Source organism: Gallinula chloropus (genome assembly GCF_964237585.1).
Source record: "Gallinula chloropus genome assembly, chromosome: 19".
NCBI lineage: Eukaryota > Metazoa > Chordata > Aves > Gruiformes > Rallidae > Gallinula > Gallinula chloropus.
In genome coordinates this window covers 11313943-11338798 of record NC_140104.1, presented here as the reverse complement: position 1 = coordinate 11338798, position 24856 = coordinate 11313943, and the positions used below count along the sequence as shown (strand labels likewise).

The 24856-nt window shown below is 40.6% G+C and overlaps 1 protein-coding gene across 1 annotated transcript; it reads left to right on the top strand.

The window, feature by feature from the left end:
* Positions 1-393: 393 nt before the first annotated feature.
* FOXN1 (forkhead box N1) lies at positions 394-22576 on the top strand (the record flags this gene model as incomplete). The annotated part of the gene is made up of 8 exons (XM_084272846.1): positions 394-513; positions 2287-2790; positions 5032-5142; positions 10453-10580; positions 11375-11471; positions 16984-17191; positions 17715-18242; positions 22314-22576. 8 exons carry the CDS (start codon positions 394-396, stop codon positions 22574-22576), a joined length of 1959 nt encoding a protein of 652 aa, XP_084128972.1.
* Between the last annotated feature and the right edge of the window lie 2280 nt (positions 22577-24856).

Below are 24856 nucleotides of genomic sequence, written 5' to 3'. Positions count from 1 at the left end.
GATTGGGGTGCATTTATAGTGCAATCCTCAATAAAACAATGTTGCTAAAATTGTGTAATCCCAAAGCAATAAATTTTCATTAACTCATGAACCTATAGGAAACAACATAATGACTTATTTTTATAAAAATTCTCTGGTCAATCCATATAAACTCTGTATCACACCTTCACTGTAATTGCACTTACAGAACATTTCTTTAAGAGCTAAGAAATAATAAATAAATTCAACTGTATTAGGAATCCTTTGAACTGAGTTACTGTCCTGCTGCACACCTAATGCTGCCTCGTCATCTGCACATAACAAATGGTTTCTTTTACAGTTTAAGTTTTAGAAAATATTTATTGTAATTTGATTTCTTTCATAGCAGGATTCCTGTCTGGCGTGGATTTGGTAATGGTTTCACTACTCCAAGATCAATCTAATATTAAATTTTCTTCTTCGGACGCTCTGGAACGGGACCAACAAGACCTCATGAAGACACAGGGGGATTCAGTATCCCCAATTCAGCAAACTGTGAGTAAGATACACCAGTTCTGTTCTCTTTCTTCAGAGGCACAAGTTCAGTTACAATATTCAGTAACTGCTGTATTCAATCTCAGCTTATTTACCTGTTAACAAAGTGAACATCTAAAGCTTTCTTCTTGGAAGGGCAGAAACCTGAGTTCCTCTTCTGAGCCAATAATCTTATGCTCCATGCTAAATTGATTGTTTAAAAATCCAATTACTTTAAAAGGAAAACAGGCAATCCATCTGGCTACTAATCCAGTAAAAATGCTACATTTAAAGTAACTCTCATCCTGTTTCTGAAATAAATATAAAAGCAGACAGATATCAGAACCTTTTTGTCTACTCCCTGCCAGTAGACGATGCCCTTTGAGCACTCCAGAATTCCTCAGGGCTTTTTTGGGGGGCTAAAATCATCTCTCTCCTGTTGGCTGCATGTTCATGTTTACCGTTCACAACACAAGTACAACTGAGAATAGTGGTTTCCAAACAGTAGCAAAATGACCCGTATCATACACACTCTTACGACTATTTCAGGTGGAGAATTGACAGCACTGCCATTCATACAAATCTGTGTAACTAAATAAGGGGACAGGGAGGGGGTTTAATTCATATTTAACAAAGGATGTTGCAAACACATCTCTTAGGGCTGTAGAGGAGACTGAGGAGCAAGAATTAAGAAGTTCCCCATGGAGCACGTCACGGTCACATAAGCAGGCAGAAGCCTCACCAGGTCAGATTCACTGTCTGCAGGAATCCACAACTGAACAAAACATTAACAGCTTTGACTGCAGCCCCACGTGCGGATGGGAGAGAAAGTCATGCTCTGCCCTGCAGAAAACACCAGCTCTAATGCTAACCACCCTTCAGCACTACTAGAAATCTGGTCCTTCCATGAAGGCATATATCCCTTTACCTGCTCTCCTAAAACACTGCAAGACCAATTTGGGTTTAGGGGGGGCAGGAGAAAAGGGGCTGCTTGATCACCTGGTCTGACTTTTTGTGTAACACAGAACATGCCATTTCCCCCTTCCCTGAACACAATAACTTGCCCTTGACTTCAGCACGTCTTCTCAAAAGGCATCCAAGTTGTTACTCATCCTTGATGTCAGGGAAAACATGCATAATTTCTAAGCTGGATGTGTCCAGCTTCAGGATCCAGACACTGGTTCTTGTTAAGCCTTTCTCTTCTAAGATTAAAGAGCACTTTGGTAGCTGTTATTTTCTTTTAGCTAAAGCACAAAAGAGAAGGGAGGAGATGAGACAGGAAGGAGGTTGAAATGTCTGCCTAGAGCCTCCCTGTCTCACAGCATGAGCGTGGCTATGTTAATGAGAGGAAGTGATGTAACTACCAACACATCTGGCAGCTTGTAACACCATCACAGAATGAGATCAAGCTTATTTGACTAAACTTGTATATGACAAGACTTGCACTTATCATATTCCTGTCATTTAACCTTTCATCACTCCATCAGACATCACCATTCCCCTGAAACTGTCAGACCAGCCAGTCAATAGTTACCCAAGAAGTTCTGTTTTTCATGAGATAGTTGAGCCTTCTCAATGCTTTTATTAATTTCCTTTTGAACAGTTTTGGATACCAAGTGACCAGAGAACCCTTTAGATCTTTTAGGGCTTCTCTGGGAGAAGGTGGCTAGGACTATGAATTTTATACTTCTCACCAATAACACACCTTTAATGTACTTTTTCTGTAAATAATGAAAACACAGTAAAATATTTTTCTCCTACTAATCCTAACTAAATGCCAATCATTCATTGCAGGATAATCCCAGTTATACCTGCCAACCCTATGAGTCAGACAGCAGGACGGAAAGGAAGAGTTCCGAGTCTTCTCACAGCCCCAGCCCTGCTTCTCCAGCCCAGGATCAAATTCATGGGAGATACCCTACAAGCCAAGGAATTCACTGTGGCAAGAACAAGTTTAAAGCAGCTTTCAGTACTGAAAAATTCCGGCGGTACAGTTACGAGGAAAGTACCGCAGGGAATTACGACAGGTTCCTCAAGAGCAGCAGAAACCCCTTTCACCCTTACAAGAGGCAGATCAGTGAGGATGTCTTCCAGGAAGCACATCAAGCCCTCCCACCAGAAGGTTCACCCTTCAAAAATGCTAGAAGCATCGATGGTTTTGAGGGTCTACCAGGATCTACAGGTCCTGACGAGTCAGAGTCATTTCCTACACACATTCCAAACATCTCCACAGAACAGCCATGGTGTAACAACCTCCACTACAGCACCACCAGTCAAGATCATAGTTCACAAGTCATGGTCAGTATTTGTTTTTTCTTTCTGTTTCCTTTCTTCTTTTTTTTTTTCCCTGTTTTCAATGGCAAAAATTTACTTTTGGAATTATCTTCTTAACTCTCAATGCAACTATGTGGACATTTAGTCTCTCCTCAGATTGCAGGCTAGACCACAGGATAGACAACAATATTCATTTGTCAGAGTTCTCTGGTTTATGGCCTTTCCCTACTGAACAACAGTCCTCAGAGAGGTGTACAAAGGCAAATGATTTTCCACTAGACATGATACATGACTCCTAAATATCCAAATTCTTCCTGACAACAGGTTTTATACCAGTATTTGTCATCAACTAGTATTTTCAAGGGACAGAAGTTCACAAAACAGTATTTTTCACGCATGAGGACACGGGTATCAGATTTCGTACAACACCTCAGCTGACCTGCATTTTTCTCAATGCAAATAGAAGTGAAACTCAGAGTCAGCAGTGCTACTAAAAATTAAGTACAAGATCTGTTTATGGTGTGTGCAGCGTAAAGGTACCTGGGCTAATTCACATACTACTGGATTGAGGCAACTGCATATTTAGGGCAGAACAGAGACCCCTGAAAGGCAACGTAAATTACCCTCTGCTATCTCCACATGGTCTCTCTGCTTTGATCCCAAGTGTAAAGTGTGTCTTCATAAACACAGGCAAAACTACTGACTGCATCTGCCAGGAGAGGGCCCTAACCACTGTTTCTACATTGCTGTGAGGGAAAGAATTTGAGGGTTACCAAAAGAAAGAGGGTTTTTTTTTTTAAAAAAAAATCTTAATTGGATTAAGACAATGAATGGAGGGATGTTGTTAGGGTACATACTTGGGGATGGAAGTCATTCAGGATGAGGAAATAGATCTAAATCTCTTATTTCCTGGATAAATACTCATCTAGGTCAGATGAGTTTAATGCAAAACCTATAAGCACTTGATGAAAAAAAATTGCTATTTTCTTCCCAAATCCCTGGGATGAAAGATGTAGAGAATATAAAGTGAGTGCTGCAGGAGCCCTTCACCAAGTATGTTTAACTACTTGGGAAAAGACTGGCTACTTGTTAATGTCCCCACTGGTTCAGTCAGCGTGCAACTTCAAAGCTCTTGAACAGCCTACGCACTGCTAGCAAGTTCACGTTGCTGAAAAACTTCATCTCATGGTCACAAAACTAGCAGAGGCATTTATTTATACTGGATGTGGCATTTGCTTGGTGCTAGGATATCAAATCAAGTCTAATTTATATGCCTACACTAATCTATACCTTAAAACATGGTCATTATGGCCTGACTTTCAAACAGAAGGGTAAGTGCTACCAGTTCCTGAAATAATAAGATGTTTAGGACATCAGCTCTCAAAAGAGAATTCCTGGCCATGATGTTAAGTGGGGGAAGAAACCTGAAGGCAGTCACCAGACCCACGGACAAGGACACATCATTCCCCCCACCCCCTGCCCCCACTGTTTGTTACCAGCTAGAGCTCTACCTAACCCTCTGCTCAGCAGGCAGTTTGCTTGAATTGCTGCTCTCAAGCAGCCAGTGTTATCACACGCCCTGCACGCTGCCCTCAGCATTCTAACTAAAAGACAGCAACGTTTAACAGCCAGGAGCCAGAGCTCTCAAGAGAGTCAGAGTGTGTGGAATTCAGGGCAGGAGCCAGGCAGACCTGTGAGAAATTAAGACTTGATTAACTTCTCTGTATTTAATTCCACAGTCACAGAAATAAATCACAGTCATACTGTATTTCTTATATCTTGATCAAACTCTATAGTCAGCCTAGTTTGATCCTTCTCCACCACCTCTTTCCTGTGCATTACAGACCTCACCCTCTACCTAATGACAAAACTCCAGTGTCAGCCTGAGGTACTGACAGTCTGCAAGATAAAATCAAGGAGTATTAAAAGGAGAGTGAGACAGAGACACATGTGCATACTCAGAAATGAAAGCTGGAGAATACAGTTTGTGTACACAGGGAAAAAGGTTAAACAGGAACAGACATTTTCTGAATTGCTCTTTGCATGGAATTTGGACTGGGATTTCCTTTTTTAAAGTAGTAATTATATAAACAGAGGAAACAACGTTTCTTCTTGCACCACTAGAATATAAACCACACTTACTGTGAGAGAATCAGGTCCAAAACAGTAGTAAGCAGAGTGAAATAGAGAACCATAACTAGCAGAGTGACTCTATTTTAAATTGAGGTGTTTTCTCTGATAACTCTTTGCTTAAATATTTTCCAGCAGGATTCAGACATCAAGCTCAGGACATCCCCAATGGAAGGGCAGCCTGGTTTGTATTGCTACCAGCCTCAAGTGCAGCAGATGTACTGCCCCTCACACCCCTTCCATCAGGTCAGTACAATATGCAGACACACCACCTCCACCACCACCACCACCCCCCCTCCCTGTATTTCCAGCACCATAATGGCATCCTAGCTATGGTAATAAGACAAAAAGGCAGACAAAACAATACCTGCTACATCTGTGTTTGCCAGGCCAAGTTTGTATGCAAACATTTTGTTTATGACAGTGAGACCTTAGAAAAGCCACATCTAAATGCAACTTAAAGTAGTCACCCAGAAAAACAACACCACCACAACAACAACAAAAAAAACCCCCAAAAGAATACACTCCCCCAAAAAAACCCCAAAACCCAACACACCCCCTCCTTTTAAAAATGAAACCTCAGTATTGCTTATTTATATGCTCACCATTATGCCCCAAAAAACTGGCTTTGAAACTGGCTAAATTATTAACACAATTGTTGGCATTTCAGGATCCCAGGGAATTAACTGTGCTTTGACTTCAGAATAAGAAGTTATACCTGGCTGTGTATTTAAAATTCAGATCAAACACAGAAAAAACACTTTTAAAGCAAAATTTTAACAGCAAGATGATGCTCGTGTTCCTTGTGCACGATGGCACACACATCTCTTTTGCAATCTCTTGCCTGTTACATCATCCCCAGAGAAAGATTATTCAGCTGAAACATAATTGACAATAATGCTGATGATGCAGGAGAATGCACAATATTAAGGTTGTTCTTCCATAATGTAACTATATTATTACCACTAAAAATACACAGGAGTAACAGACACCTGTTTTTTTTTCTTGGGTGCATTTAGATTTGAATACATTTGAACACATTTGCAGAGCAGTAAACACACAGATGTTTGTAAAATCATATGTGTACCCCTTAATGTTACATGTGATCCCAGTACCTACCTGTAGACATTAGGGAGTGTGGCCTATCAAGCTTTCAAAACTTGGCACAGAGGGAGGGTGTGTATTACAGAAAGTCATTTTCATGACTCTGGAATGTCTTTAAATCATTTCCTTTAAATATAAATGATGGTGCTGTTCAATGTGTTGGAATTTTCCTCTTTTATGCTCTGTTATCAGCAATGTACAAACTTTTCAGTAAGAAAGATGTTTGAGGAGATTAAAATGTTTGAAACACCTTATTTAAAATTATTTTAAAAGTCCAAAACTCATTTAAGGAGAAATGAAGGCTACAAAGATTTTTCAGATACAGAGGTAGAAATCCATCCACAAAACCAGCACAACTACCAAAACTCCTAACCATTAGAAATGAATTAAATTAAACTTACAGGAAATTCACATATATAAAATATTTGAACATAAAAGCTCCCATTTGAGCTACAATTCCTTTGATCCCCATGGCTGATATTGTGGAATCAACTGTACTATCTCCTTGAACTTGTACAAGAAGTATAAACAATGTGAGCAACAGAGGAGTGATTTAAAAACTGTGCAAAGGATACAAAACCCAGGTTGCCATATGATATTTCATAGGGATTGTTAATTCACATGGTGTTACTGCTCTGAGTCATTGGCATAGTAATCGTACTATTCATCAGCAGGATTTAGTACCTCATGAGGAAAAAGAGGAGTTATTTTTGGCATAATTTTTTAAAGAGGAAATTTAAGTAACTTCTGAAAGCTGATGCTGACTGACAATAAAGAACAAGAATAGATATGTTGGAATTTTATCACCATTGATAAAATGAAGTTCTCTGTCACAGATGGCTTTTTAGGAATTTAATTTGTTAGAGTTTTTGTAGAACATTATTAAGGAAGAACGAAAGTATTTCATAACTCAGGAGTGGATTTTCCTATTTTTAGGTGGTTTATTTCTTATAAATCCCCCACCTGTCTCCTGAAATGTAAAGGAAGATGTCTTGTTACTGCAGGATATAAGCCCTCAGTCAGAAAGAGGAATAAAACAGGGACTAACTGTATCAACCACTTGGAGAGCTTCAGGGACTTTATGGCCTCTCTGAACTTGTGGTGTCTGGGACAGTTAAAACAATCAACAGGATGGTGTTGCAAGGCAGTTCAATAAACACCTTCAAGTGCCAACACCTTCTAAAATCAGGTTCCTCTTACCATCATCTTTCTCTTCCTCCTCCCTCAGCCCTGGCTGGCCCTTGACCACTAACTGGACTGTATATTGAAATCAGTGTAGAAAATCTGTGGCACAGAGGTTCTTCTCCAAGCAGGTGTTGCATAAGGACAGATCAATTTGCTTAGGGCATCCAGCTACCACAGAAATTGACATTTTCAATACCAAGGGCTTTCTGTAGCCACTGTCCTCACCAGGTAGCCCTGGAAAGCCTGACAAGGGTACAGATGCTAAATAGATGTGAGAAGGTATAGCTAACAGAAAGAAGCAGTTCTCCTACACTGAGTCACGAAACTCAGCTAGAGAATAACCTCCCTCCTGGCTTTTTCACTAAATTCTGGCTAGAGGAATGGCAGAGTGATTGGTAAAAGAAACTTCACGCCCCAATGTGCCAAAAATGTAACTATATCTGAAGTTCTTGTCAACACCATCATGGTTAACTTACTTATTTTTTCTTGCTAGCCTAAAACTCAACAGAAGTGACAAAAGCTAGTAATAATATAAAGAGGTGACAATACACTGCCATCCTAACTTACAAATGGATTGATTTTATTATCATTATTTTAGAAGAAAAGGGTCCCAAATCAAGGATTAACTTGCCACAAAAGCTCTGCTGCAAATATAAACTAGGTCCCCCTTGGGACTGCAGTACAGGCATGGCAGTACAGCACCACACATCTCACACACCGTATAAATGCCAGTTTTCTGTGCTGCTTTAGCAGAAAATCCAGTTAGCTTGTTAGCTCATCTGAATATTTTTAAATTTCTTTATTTCACCTGGAGTAGGCACCCTTCCCCTGTCACTAATGACTTGATACCAGTACTGTTACTATGCAGTGGCATTAACCACATTCAAAAACCCTACAAAATTAAAGTTGAAATACACCTTCTGGGAGCTGCTAGGCAAGACACAACAAGCACAAGAGGAAAGTCTTCCATCCACCTGCAGGCTGGCACTCTGACAGAGCTCTTACATGCAGCAGGTTTCTATTAGACTTCTCAATATTTGTACTACTTAATGTTACTATAGTAAAAGTATGGCAACATGTTCTACTACTCAGAGGAAAAAAAAACCAAGAGGTATAAGCAGCCAAAGTCATAACAGGTGGAATTGCTGTCTGTGTGCCATCATCAGATACTGAGAAATGAAAGAACGTGTGATACATGATGGAGAGGTGGAATGACATCTTTTGCATGATGCAGCTCCAGTATTAATACTTTACATTTCAAATTGGAATGGAGCAGGGCAATTTAAATCACTAGGAAGTTACACTCAAGAGAACGGGCCCTTTAGCCTGAAGTGAAGGATGTTCAAACTACGCCTCTTTTCATTAGAGGGATGAGAGACAGCAGCTCCTTCGTTAATTTTGTCCAAATGATAAATTGGCCTCACCTTCCCCTTTGCTGGACACAACATAAATGATGACTCATAAGAAAAATAACTTCTTATTCACCTGAAAGAAACAGCAGACACATACTGAAGTCACTTACCCACCCTCCATAAAACAGGGACACCTTTCATGCCAGTTGTGCGACTGTAAAACCAGCTCAAGCCTGTCATACCAGACCATTCCCCAGCTTCTGTTCCCTCAAAAAGGACTAATGAAACCAATAAAACAGAAATAATCCTTAAAACGCCCAGTGCTTGCCTTTGGTGATGCCATCACAAGAAGTGCCATCTTAGTATTCTTTCCTTTCAAAGAGCCACTAAAACCAATAAAATCAAAATTATTCTATGAATTGCCCAGTTTTCTACTCTGGTGAAAAATCTACACACAATGCAAGACAGCAAGTGGCACAGAACTGCACAAGGAAATTAGTTCACAGCTGCTCAAAAGTGCAGTTTTGCCCAGTATTTAGTTTAACAAGGCAGGACATGATTAATTACGTACATCTCATTTCTTTCACCCTGCTTGCTGTAGCAAAGAAATTAGATCCTCAGTATGTTTTTCCACATTCCATTTCAGGCAGTTCAATGTTAGAAAAATAAAAGCAAACAGGCAAAAACTGAAGCAACAGCAATAAAATGACTGAGAAATTCAACTACATTATTCAGAATCCAGAATAAATAAGCTACAGACACTTTGCAAGCACGTGATAACCTTTCAAAGGCATTTTAAGGGGACAAAACCCAAGAGCAACAGAAACTATTGGTCTGAAAATAGAAACAGCAAGAAATTAAGGAGAAACATATAAACTAATTACCAAGGAAACTTTCCCAACAAATCTCAAAAGCTACATTTTAATCTTTCAGAGGAAAGATTGCAACCTCATGACACAGGACTTCTAGAGCCAAGTAGTGAACACTAGAACCAGACTCAGCAACCTTTGAGTACAAGGGAAGGCATGCAGGTAGATTTTTTAATAGCATATGACATGACCCCTAATTTTGGCCATGCCCTAGCCCTGGCATCTGGAAAGATTCATTTGTAAGAGGCAGAAATTCCTTTCAGTGAGCTGACATCAGTGGGAGCCTTTATAGTGTATATGCTTTATACACTGAATTTTTGCCTCTCCACCTAAAACAATCAAAAAATATCAACAAAAAAACAGCACACAAAACTGAGTAAGACTCAGTTAAAACTTCCCTGTTTCATCCTGTATTTTTAGTGGCTTTACTTGGTTTTCTATGGTCCATATTGTTTAAAGTATTTTATTCTGGGTTTTCTTATATATATATATTTATATAAATAAAATTATGCTGTTAATTTGTCTACATAGTGCAACATACAAGGGAGGCTGAGCAGGCTAAGGTTCTTTACCTGCAAAATAGATGGCTGAAGGGAGATGTGCTTTAGGTCTATAAAATCAAGAATTACCTGGAGACAATTAATGGGATATGGTTAGTACTGGTTTTCACAGGGACTCTAGCATAGCAGGCAATAATAAAAGCAAACACCTTTTTTACATACTTCAATTTGAACACACTATCACAGAACAATGAGTCCCTCATCATACATGCCCTGTTTTTTGTCAATTTGAACACACTATCACAGAACAGTGAGTCCCTCATCATACATGCCCTGTTTTTTGTACTTCTTAAGCATTAACTAGTGATACTAACGTTTTCTGACATGACACTAGAAAGACTTTAGGTCTGACTTAGCATAACTGCTACCAAACATAGGCTGAAGGCAATATCTGCAGAGCTGAATAGTTTTAATACTGTTATTAAGAAAAATATTTCTAAGAGCTTGTTGCTAAACCAAGTAACATCTCTCTTACTGTATCATCAGTATCCCTCAGGAGGCAGCTATCCTGTGACGTACATTACTTCTTCACACTACCCTTACCAAAGAATTGCTCCTCAAAGCAGTCAAGAATCCCAGCAGCCTCTATTTCCCAAACCCATCTACTCCTACAGGTAATAAAATATTTTTTCAAGTCCTAATGTTACAGGAAATACACTGTTTACCCATGGCCTATTTCCAGCATAATTTGCAATAACATGCTTACTCTTATTTGTCTTGTTCCCAGTGTGCTCTGTCCTGTTTGTATGAATCACAAGATGTTCCAGACTCTGGGGCCAAGGCAGAGGGAAATGAAATGTTGTAAAGCATGTGAACAGTCTTGAACACCCCCACAAACGCCAGACATTTCTCTAATACAAAATCTTAGGGGTTGCAAATTTCATCAGCACAACACTAATCATGCTTAGTTGTCTTTTCCAGGATCTGTATTAAAACTATTTTTTCTCCAGTTACTAAGGCAAGGAAATACCTAGAAAACCTATCAGATACACCACTACACAGGTTTAGCCCCAAATGGCAGTCTAACAAAGTAGATCAGATAATTAAATATTACTTATACCTCCTATCACTGTCAGTTTGGTATTCTCTTTGTGGCCTTTATCAGTTTAAGCATTCAAACCCAACCTTAAATAAATACACACTAGCAGGATTTGAAGGCTGTGGTATTGATTCCACTATTACTGTATTTTAAACCTTCTAGACACGCTTTGAGAATTACCTCTGGAAGTTAAGCAGCATAAGGAGATTGCTTCTGAACAACTGAGCAGAAACTTTAAGCATCATCAGTATTCATGCTATGACAGTGAAAGCTACAGTAATTACATGGACTGTGAAAAAGAGTCTTTTTTTGCTGCTTCTAAGGAGTCAAGCAGAACAGGATAAAATACTTCTCTTTCTCTCCCTAAAGCATCCTGATCTTCATGGCACTGAAAAACAGCAAGACAGGAAGTTTGCCCGTCAGTGAGATTTACAATTTCATGACAGAACACTTTCCTTACTTCAAGGTGAGCTCCTTAAGGGGACAAAGGTGGGGAAATCTCTCTCTAGGCTTTTCCAGCAGCACAGGGAATCGGGGAGGGGATTCAGTCTATGAAAAGGGGATAATTTCTTAGGATATTAATATCAAATCAATTGCATGCTATGTATCTTCATGATCACAAGCATTTTAGGCTCAGGCACCAATGTGAACGTGGCCCGTGGTAGTATTCAACACAAAGTTATTCAGAACTGTTGCATCTTTGAGTTTGTGCAGATCACAGTGGCCATTCCTCATTAAAACCTCATCAAAATGACAAGTATTTTTAAAAACACATCCATTCCTTCCTCTCGGATCTCAGATACAGGCAGAACTGGTCTTGTGGCTTCCTCTGCCACCAACAGCACCTCCAGACTCATGTGGAAGCAGAAGTTCAAGGTTATCTTGCTCTGTTCTGGAGCTGGGATATCCGTCTTGGGCAACCTCGTCACTTGCATGCACTGTACAAAGAAAAATATAATATGTGATAAATGGCACTAAGCTCATAATTACACAGTACTGTTGGTGAAGGTAAGGGTGGATGGTTTGTAGCAGATGCTATTGAAATTTAAATCCATGCTATAAGAGAATGGTTTCTTGCACTCGGGATGCAAGTGGAGATTAGTCAGCACATGATCCAAGAGCAGAAGGATTACAGTTAAGATTTCAAAAAGGTATAATAGAATCGTCAACTGCTGCTCGACACTGAGCTTAGTTCATGCTGATCCTTCAAAAACATCTCTCTCAAAGTCCAGAGCAGGTGCCCTGCAACTGTGAGCAAGGCCTAAAACTTAAAAATCCTCATGTCTTTTTCCTCAGATCATTTCTTTTTCTTAATTCGTTTAAACATTGAAGAGACTGAGGTTCCTGCTGCCATTTGTATTACAGGAGAACAGCGCAGGGAATACTACTGGAACATTCACTGCTTTGTGACAGCTTTATTTTTGCATTTTACTTACAAACCCTTTCAAGTGACTAAGGAGCTCCATTCCAAGCATCCTTAAAATAAGCAGGAGAGAATAAGCGAGCAAATACTGTGCTTAAGGGCTCTAAGCCCTATCTACTTCTGGCCTTTACAGCCGCCCACAGAACTATCAATACATGGCAAAAACTAATATCTATCCACTATCATCCCTGGTTTGGATAAATAATATAAGGATCAGCAAAACCACTTCCTTGTTGCTACCAGAACTTGCTAAATAGCAGGATGCAACAGGGGGGAGGGGGAAACAATTTAAGTTAGAAACAAGAGTACAAGTGTACACGGAATCTTGCTGGGAGACATGAGATGATACAAGCCTAGTCAAATTAACTTGTATTCGCTGCCACAGCAAATTTAGTTTCTATGATGCAACAATCTCATTTCTAGTTGAAACAGAGCAATCCAACTCCTACGTCCTAAAAAAAACATCTACGCAGCTAAAGTTGAATTACTCTTTGATGTACCTCTCCCTTCTCTTGAGACCTAGATTTAAAGAGAAAGGGTTTTGCAAGATCACTGAACTCTTTAAACTTCAAGAGGCGGTCAGGATCAATGGGTCTGTACACTAATATTTTTTGCTTGTCATCTTTTTTTTTTTCTTTGTAGTGATTAGTGAGTCTAACAGGCAGCTTTAATCATGTTAATTGGAGTTATTGCCAGTGGTCCAAAAGGTTAGAGAGGTCTGTGGTCCCATGGCACTTAGAGCAGCGAGTTCTCTTGTGGATGAAGCTGCGTGGAGTTTGTCACACTACACTGGGTACAGCAACGGCAGAAACGAGCCACAGCAAGTGGACTCTGACTACAGCAGAGCAACTTCAGCAGCCAGAGCTCTGTTTGTTAAGACAGTGAAATGTTAATTTAAAAATCTGGTGACAGAGCTGGAGCATGAACTCACTGCCAGAGCGTTCCTTCAGGGCCTACCTCTCGGTAAACGACTATTTCTTGCTGCTCAGCAACACCAAGTTTAATGCAAGAACCTGTTCAGCTCTTGGCAGCAGCCTCCAGAATAAATCCGTGTACTTTTCGCTCTTACGTTTCTAAAACTATCTCATAGTTTACACCCCCACACATTCTGAAAACCTCTGAGAAACACATGCCACTCCCATCTTCTCTGGTTCTTAGCAGAAACACTAATTACCCTGTCTAGATAAAGACAGAGGTATATGAAGCCTCATGTGCAGGGCAAGAAACGTGAATATTCTTTCAGGTCAGCTTGTTCCGTAGCCCCATCTGGGGTACTGTGTCCAGATCTGGGGCCCCCAATACAAGAAGGATGTGGAACTGTTGGAGAGGGTTCAGAGGAGCCACAAGGATGATTAGAGGGCTGGAGCACCTGCCCTACAAAGAGAGACTGAGGGAGCTGGGCTTGTTCAGCCTGGAGAAGAGAAGGCTGCGGGGGGACCTCATTGCAGCCTTCCAGTACCTGAAGGGAGCTTATAGGCAGGAGGGGATTCGACTTTTTAAAAGAGCAGATAATGGCAGGACAAGGGGGAATGGACTAAAGCTAAAGGAGGGAACGTTTAGATTAGATATTAGGGGGAAGTTTTTTACAGAAAGAGTGGTGAGGTGCTGGAACAGGCTGCCCAGAGAAGTAGTAGATTCCCCATCCCTGGAGGTGTTCAAGGCCAGGTTGGATGGGGCCCTGGGCAGCCTTGTGTAGATCCAGGCCTGGAGGTTGGTGTCCCTGCCTGTGGCAGGGGGGTTGGAGCTCTCTGATCCTTGGGGTCCCTTCCAACCCAGACCATTATATGATTCTATGATTCTAAGTACACATCTTACCCAGGAGGAACAGTTTTATTTACTTCTGGAACTGCCAGAACACAACTTGAATATGATCTGCAAGGGAAAAAACCTGATTCATCATCTTTACTATTACCCTATGGCAGAAAGGGTTTTAAGGGGGGTTTGTTGGTTTGGGGGTTGTTCAGTGTCTACTTTTCTTTAAATAGAAACGAGCTTTGTCTCACCTATGGAACTGGCCAACAGAATAGTGAAATGCTGAAATCAGGTGGGCCAAAAGGGTAGAAGCTGTGCTGCTATGAAAGGAAAATAATTTCTTTAAGTAAATAGCACATTATTTAACTTCCACAACTAATCCATTTCTTTAACAAAGCAAGAAAGTATTAAATTTGACCCTCAAAGCCTTCAGTTAGGTATTAATGCTTTAACCCACAAGGCAGCCCTTCACACCAAGCTAGGAAAGAACAGATTCTACACTCCTGAGAGAAGTAGGATTTCTGCCCAAGTATATTCAGAAATTCATGGTGCATCATGTGAAAGCAAAGAGGACACGAGTCCATTTATAAAAGATGGTCTTAGAGGAAATCTATTACACTAGGGAACAATTAGAGAAACTATCAGAAAGCTGGCTTTCTATATGATAAGGATCCCTATTAAAGTCTAAGAATGGAAACAAAATTTAATGTGCATAAAAGGGAAATTTTAATTTATGGAAAAACATATTTCTTGTTATCTCTGTTCTATAATTCTCTGTGGTTTACAAACAATTATGACCACAAATATGATATGATTATGAATTAATAGTGGCACAGAGACAACTTCACCCACCTTTCAGAGAGTTGTTTTAACTTCTTTTAATTCTTATGACACGCAGATTAGGTTGGGTTTTTTGAAACAAGAAAAAATATCCAAAATTGGTTGAAAATAAACAAAAAAAAGCCTCACCTACACTAGTACTGATGATCATTCTTTGTAATCTGATGAGCTCTAAAGTCTGTCTCGCTTGAGATTTCTCTCATCTCTGTAAACATCAGTTTTTGGAAAGAATATAATTTGACTGACACAGGTAAAGTTGCACTTTTTTAACTGGTCTCACAATGAAAGGGGAGTCTTGCTGCACTAGCAGCTGCCATGTCTTACAATTAATTTGGGTTTCTCAGATGGATTCCCATTACTATGCACCAAGTAATAGGTCCTGCTCCCCCTCCTCTTTCTTTTTTTAAGATTATAGTGCAGTTTCAAGGTGCTAAGACAGTTCTCAGACATGCAACAAATAGCATTGTACAGTACCTACCAACAGGAAAGCAAGGAAGTGACACATCAGGAATTTACTACAGGTATCTTCTGATATCAGCAAGCACACCCATTTACAAAGCCTTAATGTGATGGGCAGTATCTTCAGGCTGCATGACTAAGCAAGCAGAAGTGAGTGAAATCAAATAAACAGCAGAAAAACATCTATGCAATAAAAGGACACAGTGCCATTTCTTGAAGATCAATATTTCAGACTAGCAAGCAGACAGGCAATTCTCACCAGAACCTGAGATTGAGCATTTTGCTGGGTATTTCCCTCTTCATCTTACAGCAACAGCCAGTTCCAAAGCTCTTTTGCAAGCAATCAGGGGCAAAAATATATTAAATTGTATAAACAGAGGGAAGATATTTTTTTCTGCACTAAGTTTCCTTTTTTTTCCCCCATTCTTGCAGACCAATGCAAATCTGTCCTCAGAGAAATGAGGGGATTTTGGTTCACTCATTGATCACCTAAATACAAGAAGTCCCTTTAACGAAGCCTATATGAATTGTTCAAAGAACCTTCCAGCTTCCAGTACTGAGTTAAAAATAAATGCAAAGCAAAAAAATGCAGTGATCAGATGTAGAAACCTGTATGTCATCTGTAGGGCTTGTGATTAAACCATTTGGCTATGTAATTGGCTAGCACATAAAGTTACACCTTAGTTGCATGCTAAAATTCTTTTGAAGTCTGCCTGGAAACTTGAGTCCAGGTAGCAGGTAGTCCTTCAATTAAGTGTTTGAAATTTTTCTAGGTCTTCCAAAATAGATGAAGAAGGCAGATTTCCTATTAGTTCACAGTTCATAGTTCACCCTTCCAGTACCTGAAGGGAACATACAAACAGGAGGGGAATCAACTTTTTAAAAGGGTAGACAATAGCAGGACAAGGGGGAATGGATTAAACTAAAGAAAGGAAGGTTTAAATTAGATATTCGGGGGAAGTTCTTTAAAGAGAGAGTGGTGAGGGGCTGGAACAGGCTGCCCAGAGAGGTGGTGGATGCCCCATCCCTGGGGGTGTTCAAGGCCAGGTTGGATGGGGCCCTGGGCAACCTTGTGTAGATCCAGGCCTGGAGGTTGGTGTCCCTGCCTGTGGCAGGGAGGCTGGAGCTCTGTGATCCTTGGGGTCCCTTCCTACCCAGGCCAGTCTGTGATTCAATGATTCTAGAATATAATTCTTTACACACTTGACTCTTGTGATTTGCAAACTCACTCTCAAAGATCCAGCAGCTGCTCTGACAAGGCCAACCTTCTTGCTTCAGAGATCAGCTACTGTTTTATCTGATTCCTCTCTTCCCACACAACAGGACTGTAACATTTTTGTGGCTTCCTTCTAACGTACGCGCTTTGTGTTTCATACTCCAGAAAGTATAATCTAAACAGCATTTTTTTATAATCTAATCAGTCAAAATGGAGAAAATATATTTGAATATATTTTTTCCCCCCACACCTTGAAGTTCCATTCTTAGATTGGCTTTGTTTTTCCAGACAGCTCCAGATGGTTGGAAGAATTCGGTGCGCCACAACTTATCATTGAACAAATGCTTTGAGAAAGTGGAGAACAAGTCAGGCAATTCTTCTCGGAAAGGCTGCTTGTGGGCTCTGAATCCAGCCAAAATTGATAAGATGCAGGAGGAGCTTCAGAAATGGAAGAGGAAAGACCCAGTTGCTGTAAGGAAGAGTATGGCAAAGCCAGGTCAGTAATACGTTAGTAGTTCACAATTGCCGGTCTCCAGAACTTTTCTCTGTAACAGGCTGCATAAGGGCATTTATACATGACTTAGGAAAAGAATTTAAGCATTTTCCTGGTTATAAAGCAATGGGCAAAATAATTTAAAAAAAAAAAAAAAACAATTAAAAAGCACAATTTAATAAGACCTCATTTTGCAGGAGTGCTTCCAAACAGGCACAAAGAGGCACCACCAAGAAAACACACTCTTGCCATCTCACTAAACTTTAAGATAAAAGCAACACTGAATAAGTACTATAGACTAAAATCTGAACTTACCTGATCATTATCTAATCTTTAAGCACAAAAATGCTATTTACTACATACTCATTTATTGAATGATAATTTAGAAAAATCTTCCCCCCCCCCCCCATTCTATTCACCCATTTGGGCAGGAACACTAAAGTTCTTTCTGGAAGCTGTGAAGATTAAGGCTCTGTCAGGAATTCGTAAGTCATGGACCTTTTTTTTTTCCCCTCTTGTTTCACAGAAGAACTTGACACGCTGATAGGCGACAAAAGTGAAAAGCTGAGATCTTCAGTCGTGTCCTGCAGTCCGACTGGTGTTGCAAGTGCGTCCCTTTCCAGGCAGATGGCAGTCCAACCCCATTCCTTATGCGAGACCTCGCTTTCCTCCGCTATGCCACAGCCGTTACACAGCATCCACGCATCAGGAGCTCTACACGTCAAGAACCCGTTACCAAATTTACTCGGGGGGCAGCAAACCGCCTGCTATTCCTCACAACAGGGGTTTCCTCAAATCTCAAGTACATTAATGCAACAGCCACCTGACCCTCAGACCCTATTTCCTTCTGGGGAGGCTCAAAGCGAACTCAGAACTCAGCCCAGCATCACCCAGGATTCTCCACTGCCGGCTCAGACCCCCCCAATCTGTGGGGTGAAGATGCTGACAGAGCACTCTACAGCCAGGACAATGCAGGACACGCTCATGCAGGAAGGAGATCTCAGCAATGATATCGATGCTCTTAATCCATCCCTGACTGATTTTGATCTCCAGGGTAGGTATCTGAAGGATTTATATTCTTTTAGTGAAGCTTATTACATCACATCCCAACCCTGCATAAATACTTTATTTTTTCCCCTATTTTCAGTGGCATCCTGCATTCATGTAAACAAACACTAGCAGGATGAAGACAGTTTTTAACTATATTCATCCTTGCCTCTGCTACAAAGACCAGCTGGCCAACCTTCATTATTTTCTACTACATGGAATTATGCATTCTGTCCTTAGAAAGTTTTCCAAAAAAGCATCCCAGGGGAAGAGAGAAAAAGAAAACCACACCAAAAAAAAATGCAACCTTGCTTATTATCATAGAATCAATCATAGAATGGTCTGGGTTGGAAGGGACCCCAAGGATCAGAGTGTTCCAGCCACAGGCAGGGCCACCAACCTCCAGGCCTGGAGCTACACAAGGTTGCCCAGGGCCCTATCCAACCTGGCCTTGAACACTCCCAGGGATGGGGCATCCACTCCCTCTCTGGGCAGCCTGTTCCAGCCCCTCACCACTCTCTCTGTAAAAAACTTCCCCCTAATATCTAATTTAAACCTTCCTTCCTTTAGCTTTAATCCATTCCCCCTTGTCCTGCCATTGTCCACCCTTTTAAAAAGATGATTCCCCTCCTATCAACTACAGCTCCTGATATTAAATACTGCAATACAGTATTTTGAAAGTATTTTTTTAAATTCAGATATATTTTCCACTGAACACTAGTCATGCTCAATTATTTGGTGTGTATTGAGAACTGTCATGTGTGGAGCAAGAGAAATCCTTTTGACTGACTTAGCACATTAATATTTTTCTTTATTGTTATTTACTCAAACCCTTTCCACAGCTTTGCTCAAAGGAATGCTATTTACTCCTTCACAAGTTTCACAGGCACTCATGCAATCTATGTCCTGAACAATTACATTTCCTGAGGTGTGTTCTTAAATCCTTAGTCATGTAACTCTGACTACTAGTAAAGATCTTGATAAAAAAATAATTGACTCCTCTTGAATGGACAGGATTTTGAAGGAAGAACATAGCTTTCCATGCAAAAATAATAATATAACCCCACCAAGTTTGTGTTTATGCATAAATATATTTATATATGTACACAAACAAAATGAAAACTGTGGGTTCCAAGTTATAAAGCTGTTGCTGCACAACTAACATACAGAACTGCCTTCCTGCACAGGCAAAACCTGGTACACAAAGCAACCTAAAAGAGAAAAAAACCAAACCAGTCTTAATAGCATGAGTCAACAAATGCAACTGCCTTGCCATTGAACGGTTCCAAATATTCCATCACAGAATCACCAGGTTGGAAAAGATCTTTAAAGATCGAGTCCAACCATTCCCGCCCTAAGCTAAACCATATCCCCAAGTACCTCATCTACCCTTTTTTTAAACACATCCAGGGAAGGTGACTCAACCCCCTCCCTGGGCAGCCTTTTACTCTTTCAGAAAAGACATTTTTTTTCTAATATCTGCTCTGACCCTGCCCTGGTGCAGCTTGAGGCCGTTTCCCCTTGTCCCATCTCCTGTCCCCTGGCTGAAGAGACCATCGCTCACCTCTCTACAACCTCCCTTCAGGTCAGTGTAGGTGGTGATAAGGTCTCCCCTCAGCCTCCTCTTCTCCAGGCTGAACATCCCCAGCTCCCTCAGCCGCTCCTCATAGGATTTGCCCTCCAGCCCCTTCCCCAGCCTGGTTGCCCTTCTCTGCACACGCTCCAGGACCTCAATGCCCTTCTTATGAGGAGCCCAGAACTGGACCCAGCACTCGAGGTGCAGCCTCACCAATGCCCAGTACAGGGGCGCAATCCCCTCCCCAGACCTACTGGCCACACTATTTTTGACACAAGCCAGGATGCCATTGGCCTTCCTGGCCACGTGGCCACACTGCTGGCTCATATTCAGCCTGCAGTCACCCAACACCCTCAGGTCCTTCTCTGCCTGACAGCTCTCCAGCCAGTCTCCCCCAGCCTGTAGCACTGCATGGGGTTGTTCTGTCCCATGTGCAACACTCTGCACTTGGCCTTGTTAAACCTCATCCCATTGGTCTCAGCCCATCAGTCCAGTCTGTTCAGATCCCTCTGAAGAGCCTCCCTACCCTCAGGCAGATCAACACTTCCTCCCAGTTTAGTGTCATCTGCAGACTGACTGAGGGAGCTTCAATCCCTTCATCCAGGTCAGTGATAAAGATGTTGAACAGAACTGGACCCAGGACTGAGCCCTGGGGATGCCACTCGTGACCGGCCTCCAGCTGGATTTGGCTCCATTCACCCTTTGGGCCCATCCAGCCAGTTTTTAACCCAGCTGAGGGTCCCCCTGTCCAGGCCAGTGGCAGCCAGTTTCTCAGTCAGAATGCTGTGAGAAACCGTGTCAAAGGCTTTACTGAAGTCCAGGTAGACACCTCCACAGCCTTCCCCTTGTCCATTCAGCAGGTCACCTTGGCATAGAAGGTGATCAGGGTCATGTGACAGGATCTACCTGTATTATTCTCAGCTGCAGCCACATCCAATTTCAAACATGCTAAACATCCAGCTCCCAGAATCACAGATCCTGCCATACCCAGATTGCTTTACTAACAACACAGGTTTCTGAATCCTCAGCTTCTTCCTCTTTCAAGCAGCTGGATCTCAAATTCCTCTCCTTTCTCTGAACCTCTTCACATTTTACTCAGTTCATCTGGAGTATTTGTACTGTAAATATTCCATATGATTTACCAATATGGTACAATTCCAGTTTTCCTCTCACCTTGCACTTTACCTTAAGTTTTTTAACCTTATCTAAGGGGTTTTTATACTTACTTTCTTTAGAAACTTATCAAATCTCAAATTAGAAGGCCTAGAATTTGAGACAAAGCTTGCACCCATGGAGCAAAATCATACACACGCACGTTAGGAAATAAAACCCTAAGAACAAAGAAATCAAACAGCTACTTGTAAAAGCCCTAAGTATTACCCTGTTTGACAGTTTGCAGATGGTGGGTATAGCTTGAAGTGATAGTCCAAGAAGAAATCTTTGATAATGAGTATGAAAATTGAGCCCTCCTGTAGTAATTCACGTAATGCTTTCGCTGTGATACGAGCGTTGGGTGGAAAGATGAGAAACTTTTCGGCACACGTCAGAAAAAAGTAACTTTTCAAATCCTTTGATTTGTTAGGTCAAACCCATATCCAGGAATTTACACCATAAGAATACCAGAAGTCCAGTTGTAAAGTAATACTATTTGCAGATTTGTGCTGGTAGCTCTACCATACCTAATAAAGGCAATTTCCCCTTTCAAAATTAGTAGGACTTCTTTCAAGTAGAATTTGTACTTCATAAGGATACTTTTACAACAGAATCTTGCCAATTATCAACTGAAATAATTTTCCTAAATTAATGCTGCTTTTGTCTGGATTTAAATTTATTATGGAGGCAAACAAATAATAACGATCTGAATCTTCCAGCCCCTCACCACTCTCTCTGTAAAAAACTTCCCCTGAATATCTAATTTAAACCTTCCTTCCTTTAGCTTTAATCCATTTCCCCTTGTCCTGCCATTGTCTACCCTTTTAAAAAGATGATTCCCCTCCTATCAACTACAGCTCCTGATATTAAATACTGCAATACAGTATTTAGAAAGTATTTTTTAATTCAGATATATTTTCCACTGAAAACTAGTCATGCTTAATTATTTGGTGTATATTGAGAACTGTCACATGAAGAGCAAGAGAAGTCCTTTTGACTGACTTAGCACATTAATATTTTTCTTTATTGTTATTTACTCAAACCCCTTCCACAGTTTTGCTCAAAGGAATGCTATTTGCTCCTTCACAAGTTTCACAGGCACTCATGCAATCTATGTCCTGAACAATTACTGAAATAATTTTCCTAAATTAATGCTGCTTTTGCCTGGATTTAAATTTATTATGGAGGCAAACAAATAATAACTATCTGAATCTTTTTCCTTTCTCAATCACAAGTGATTAAGAGTATGTACACATACACAACTGCATAATCACTGACTTCTCCTGTAAAACAATGTTTCAAAAAGCATATACAAAGGAAGTTTAATCAATTCATTTTGTTCTGTTACAGGAAATCTTTGGGAGGAGCTGAAAGACGACAGCCTGGCTGTGGATCCCCTAGTTCTCATTTCATCATCCCCACCGTCTTCCCAGTGTTTCCCTTCTCACTGCCAGATGGAGAATGGCAACAACAGCAACATCCAGAACGGAACTGCACACAGCAACCTACCCGACCTACAGCTCACTACTCTGTACTCTGCCTTTATGGAACTGGATACAGTGTCTCCTGCCTACCTAAGTAATTCAGGATCCAAACCTATAGCACTAATGTGAACCACACACCAACCTAATTGTTCTGACCTTGGAACACAGTCCAAACCATCACACACGCCTCCCGATGTGATTCCTGTCAGCTGAAACTGTGTCCATGGGAATGAGAATCATCTTTTTCCAGAAGTCACCTGCAGGATATGTAGCTTTACTATGATAATTTTCTACAGACAGATATTAAAAAATAATAATAATTAAAACTATTTAAAGATAAAAGGCTGAACTGGTCAACACCATTTTACCAAGGCCCCCATCTTCTGCCTCTTCCAGAAACAAATGACTATAAGAGGAAAATTATTCACTTTTTTCCTCCCCCCCTTATGTTTTTTTTTAATGAAAGCTGCTTGCAACGAACTTATAGCAATACAATAACTTATTTCCTGGAGCCAATGATGTCAACATCATCTGCCACAAACTACTAAGAAAAAAAATATAAATCCAGATATTAACACATTTACAGTCCCCTTGAAAGAAGTTCTGTGTTTTGGGAAACAAGAAAATAATGGGAAACTCTGCAAGTATTGGAAGATAGAGGACTTGCTGCTGACAGACTAAACCAAAGGAACAAATATACTTTAGTGAAAAAACTAAGTTTTACTGTGTTTAAAAAGAATTTTAAAACCCTGGGAGTTTTTTTAATAAAAAAAAAAAAAAAGAACAAAACCATTTAGAAGAACTTTTACTTGGCTGGAAATTATTTGCATTCATTCATCTAATTTCATCCACATAGGCTGAACAATAAGATAAATTATTCTACCAATAAATCACAATTTTGGAAAATGCTATTAAAAAAAAAAAGAGAGAAAGAACAGTAATTGTTGCAGTTGGCCAAATCCAGAGAGCCTCTCTATTTTAAGGTCCAGCTGACATCTTGCTCATCCAGTGGGGTTTATTCTGAACTAGCCTGCACATTAGGATAGCACATGGGCCTTCACATGAGCTGAACAAAGGCATTTCAGTAGCCAGTTTCTCAGGAACACACTTCTCTCTGATTTACCATAAGGTGCTGCTCATGACACAACAGAACAGTGTTTTATTCCAAGTGAGGCAATTTATAAACAAAGCAGTCTGGAGCAGGAACCTTGAACAACATCAAGGAAAATATTCTACAAACAAAAAATATATCGAAGCATCTCACATGACATCTGTAGTCACGTATGGCCTCTTGGAAGAAATTAAGGAGGTTCTAATTTGAGTCAGATTGGGTCATTTACCCCATGAAAGAACAGCAAGGAATTATAAAGGAAAGTACAGATCAGGCAGAACAGTGAGATGGGATTGTTAAAATAAATGCAGCAGGGTAGATTAGCCTGCTTTCTCACGCAAGGTGGGAGTACTGCCAGTTAAAACTGAAGCCAAACCCAGGTTCAAATCTACACCCTCAACCATGTCTGCTAGCCCTGACTTAAACCAAAGCCAGATTAAGGGCAGATGGATAGAGAAGACTTAGGAAGGACACACGTGATGGAGTTTTGTAATCCCTCACCCGGCTATTAAGAAATCCTCACTTGACTTGAGCCCCTCTTCCTCTGCCCTCCTGGAAACAGAATATGCAGAGTGAGGAATACAGTCAAGTTTGCCAAGCTGTTTATACAAAAAATAAAGAGTTATGTAAACATAGTAGGTGAATTAATTCTTCACCATCCTAATATTTCTCTAAAGAAATAAGGAAAAAATTAACTGAGCCACAAAACTAGAAATGTGCATATTAAATTATAAGCCTAAAGCATAGAGTAAGCATAAAGCCACTAAACACTACATTCAGTATAATTTAGGGAGTGACTAAGTTACAAATAAATACCTACCTAACTTAAAAAGCAGTCTTACCCTAGATACTTTAAAAAAACCAAATACATATCTGAATATAACCATGCACTGAGGAAAAGCAAAACCACGCTGAGCCCTTGCCCTGCACTCAGACAGCATGGGTTTGCACCCCTGCTGGCTCTGCACACAGAGCTATTATTATTCCTTGAAACATGCTAACATTGCTCTTAAGCAAGCCAATAATGATAATATTTGGTAAATAATGTTATCTACGAATACTAGACTGCTTACAGCAGCGCCAAGAGATTGGTTTCCACAGCTCTGTGTGTTCCCTGAGACTTCAGAAAACACCACTACTGTGCCAGCACCACCCCCAGCACTGGGGCACGAGCCCAGACCCTCCCAAGGTCCTCAAATACCTTTACTTAACTTCAGTGAACAGCCACACGGATGTCAACGGGACTTCTGCACACAGCTGCCTATATCCTCAAGGACTTGTCAGCCTAGGACTCTCCT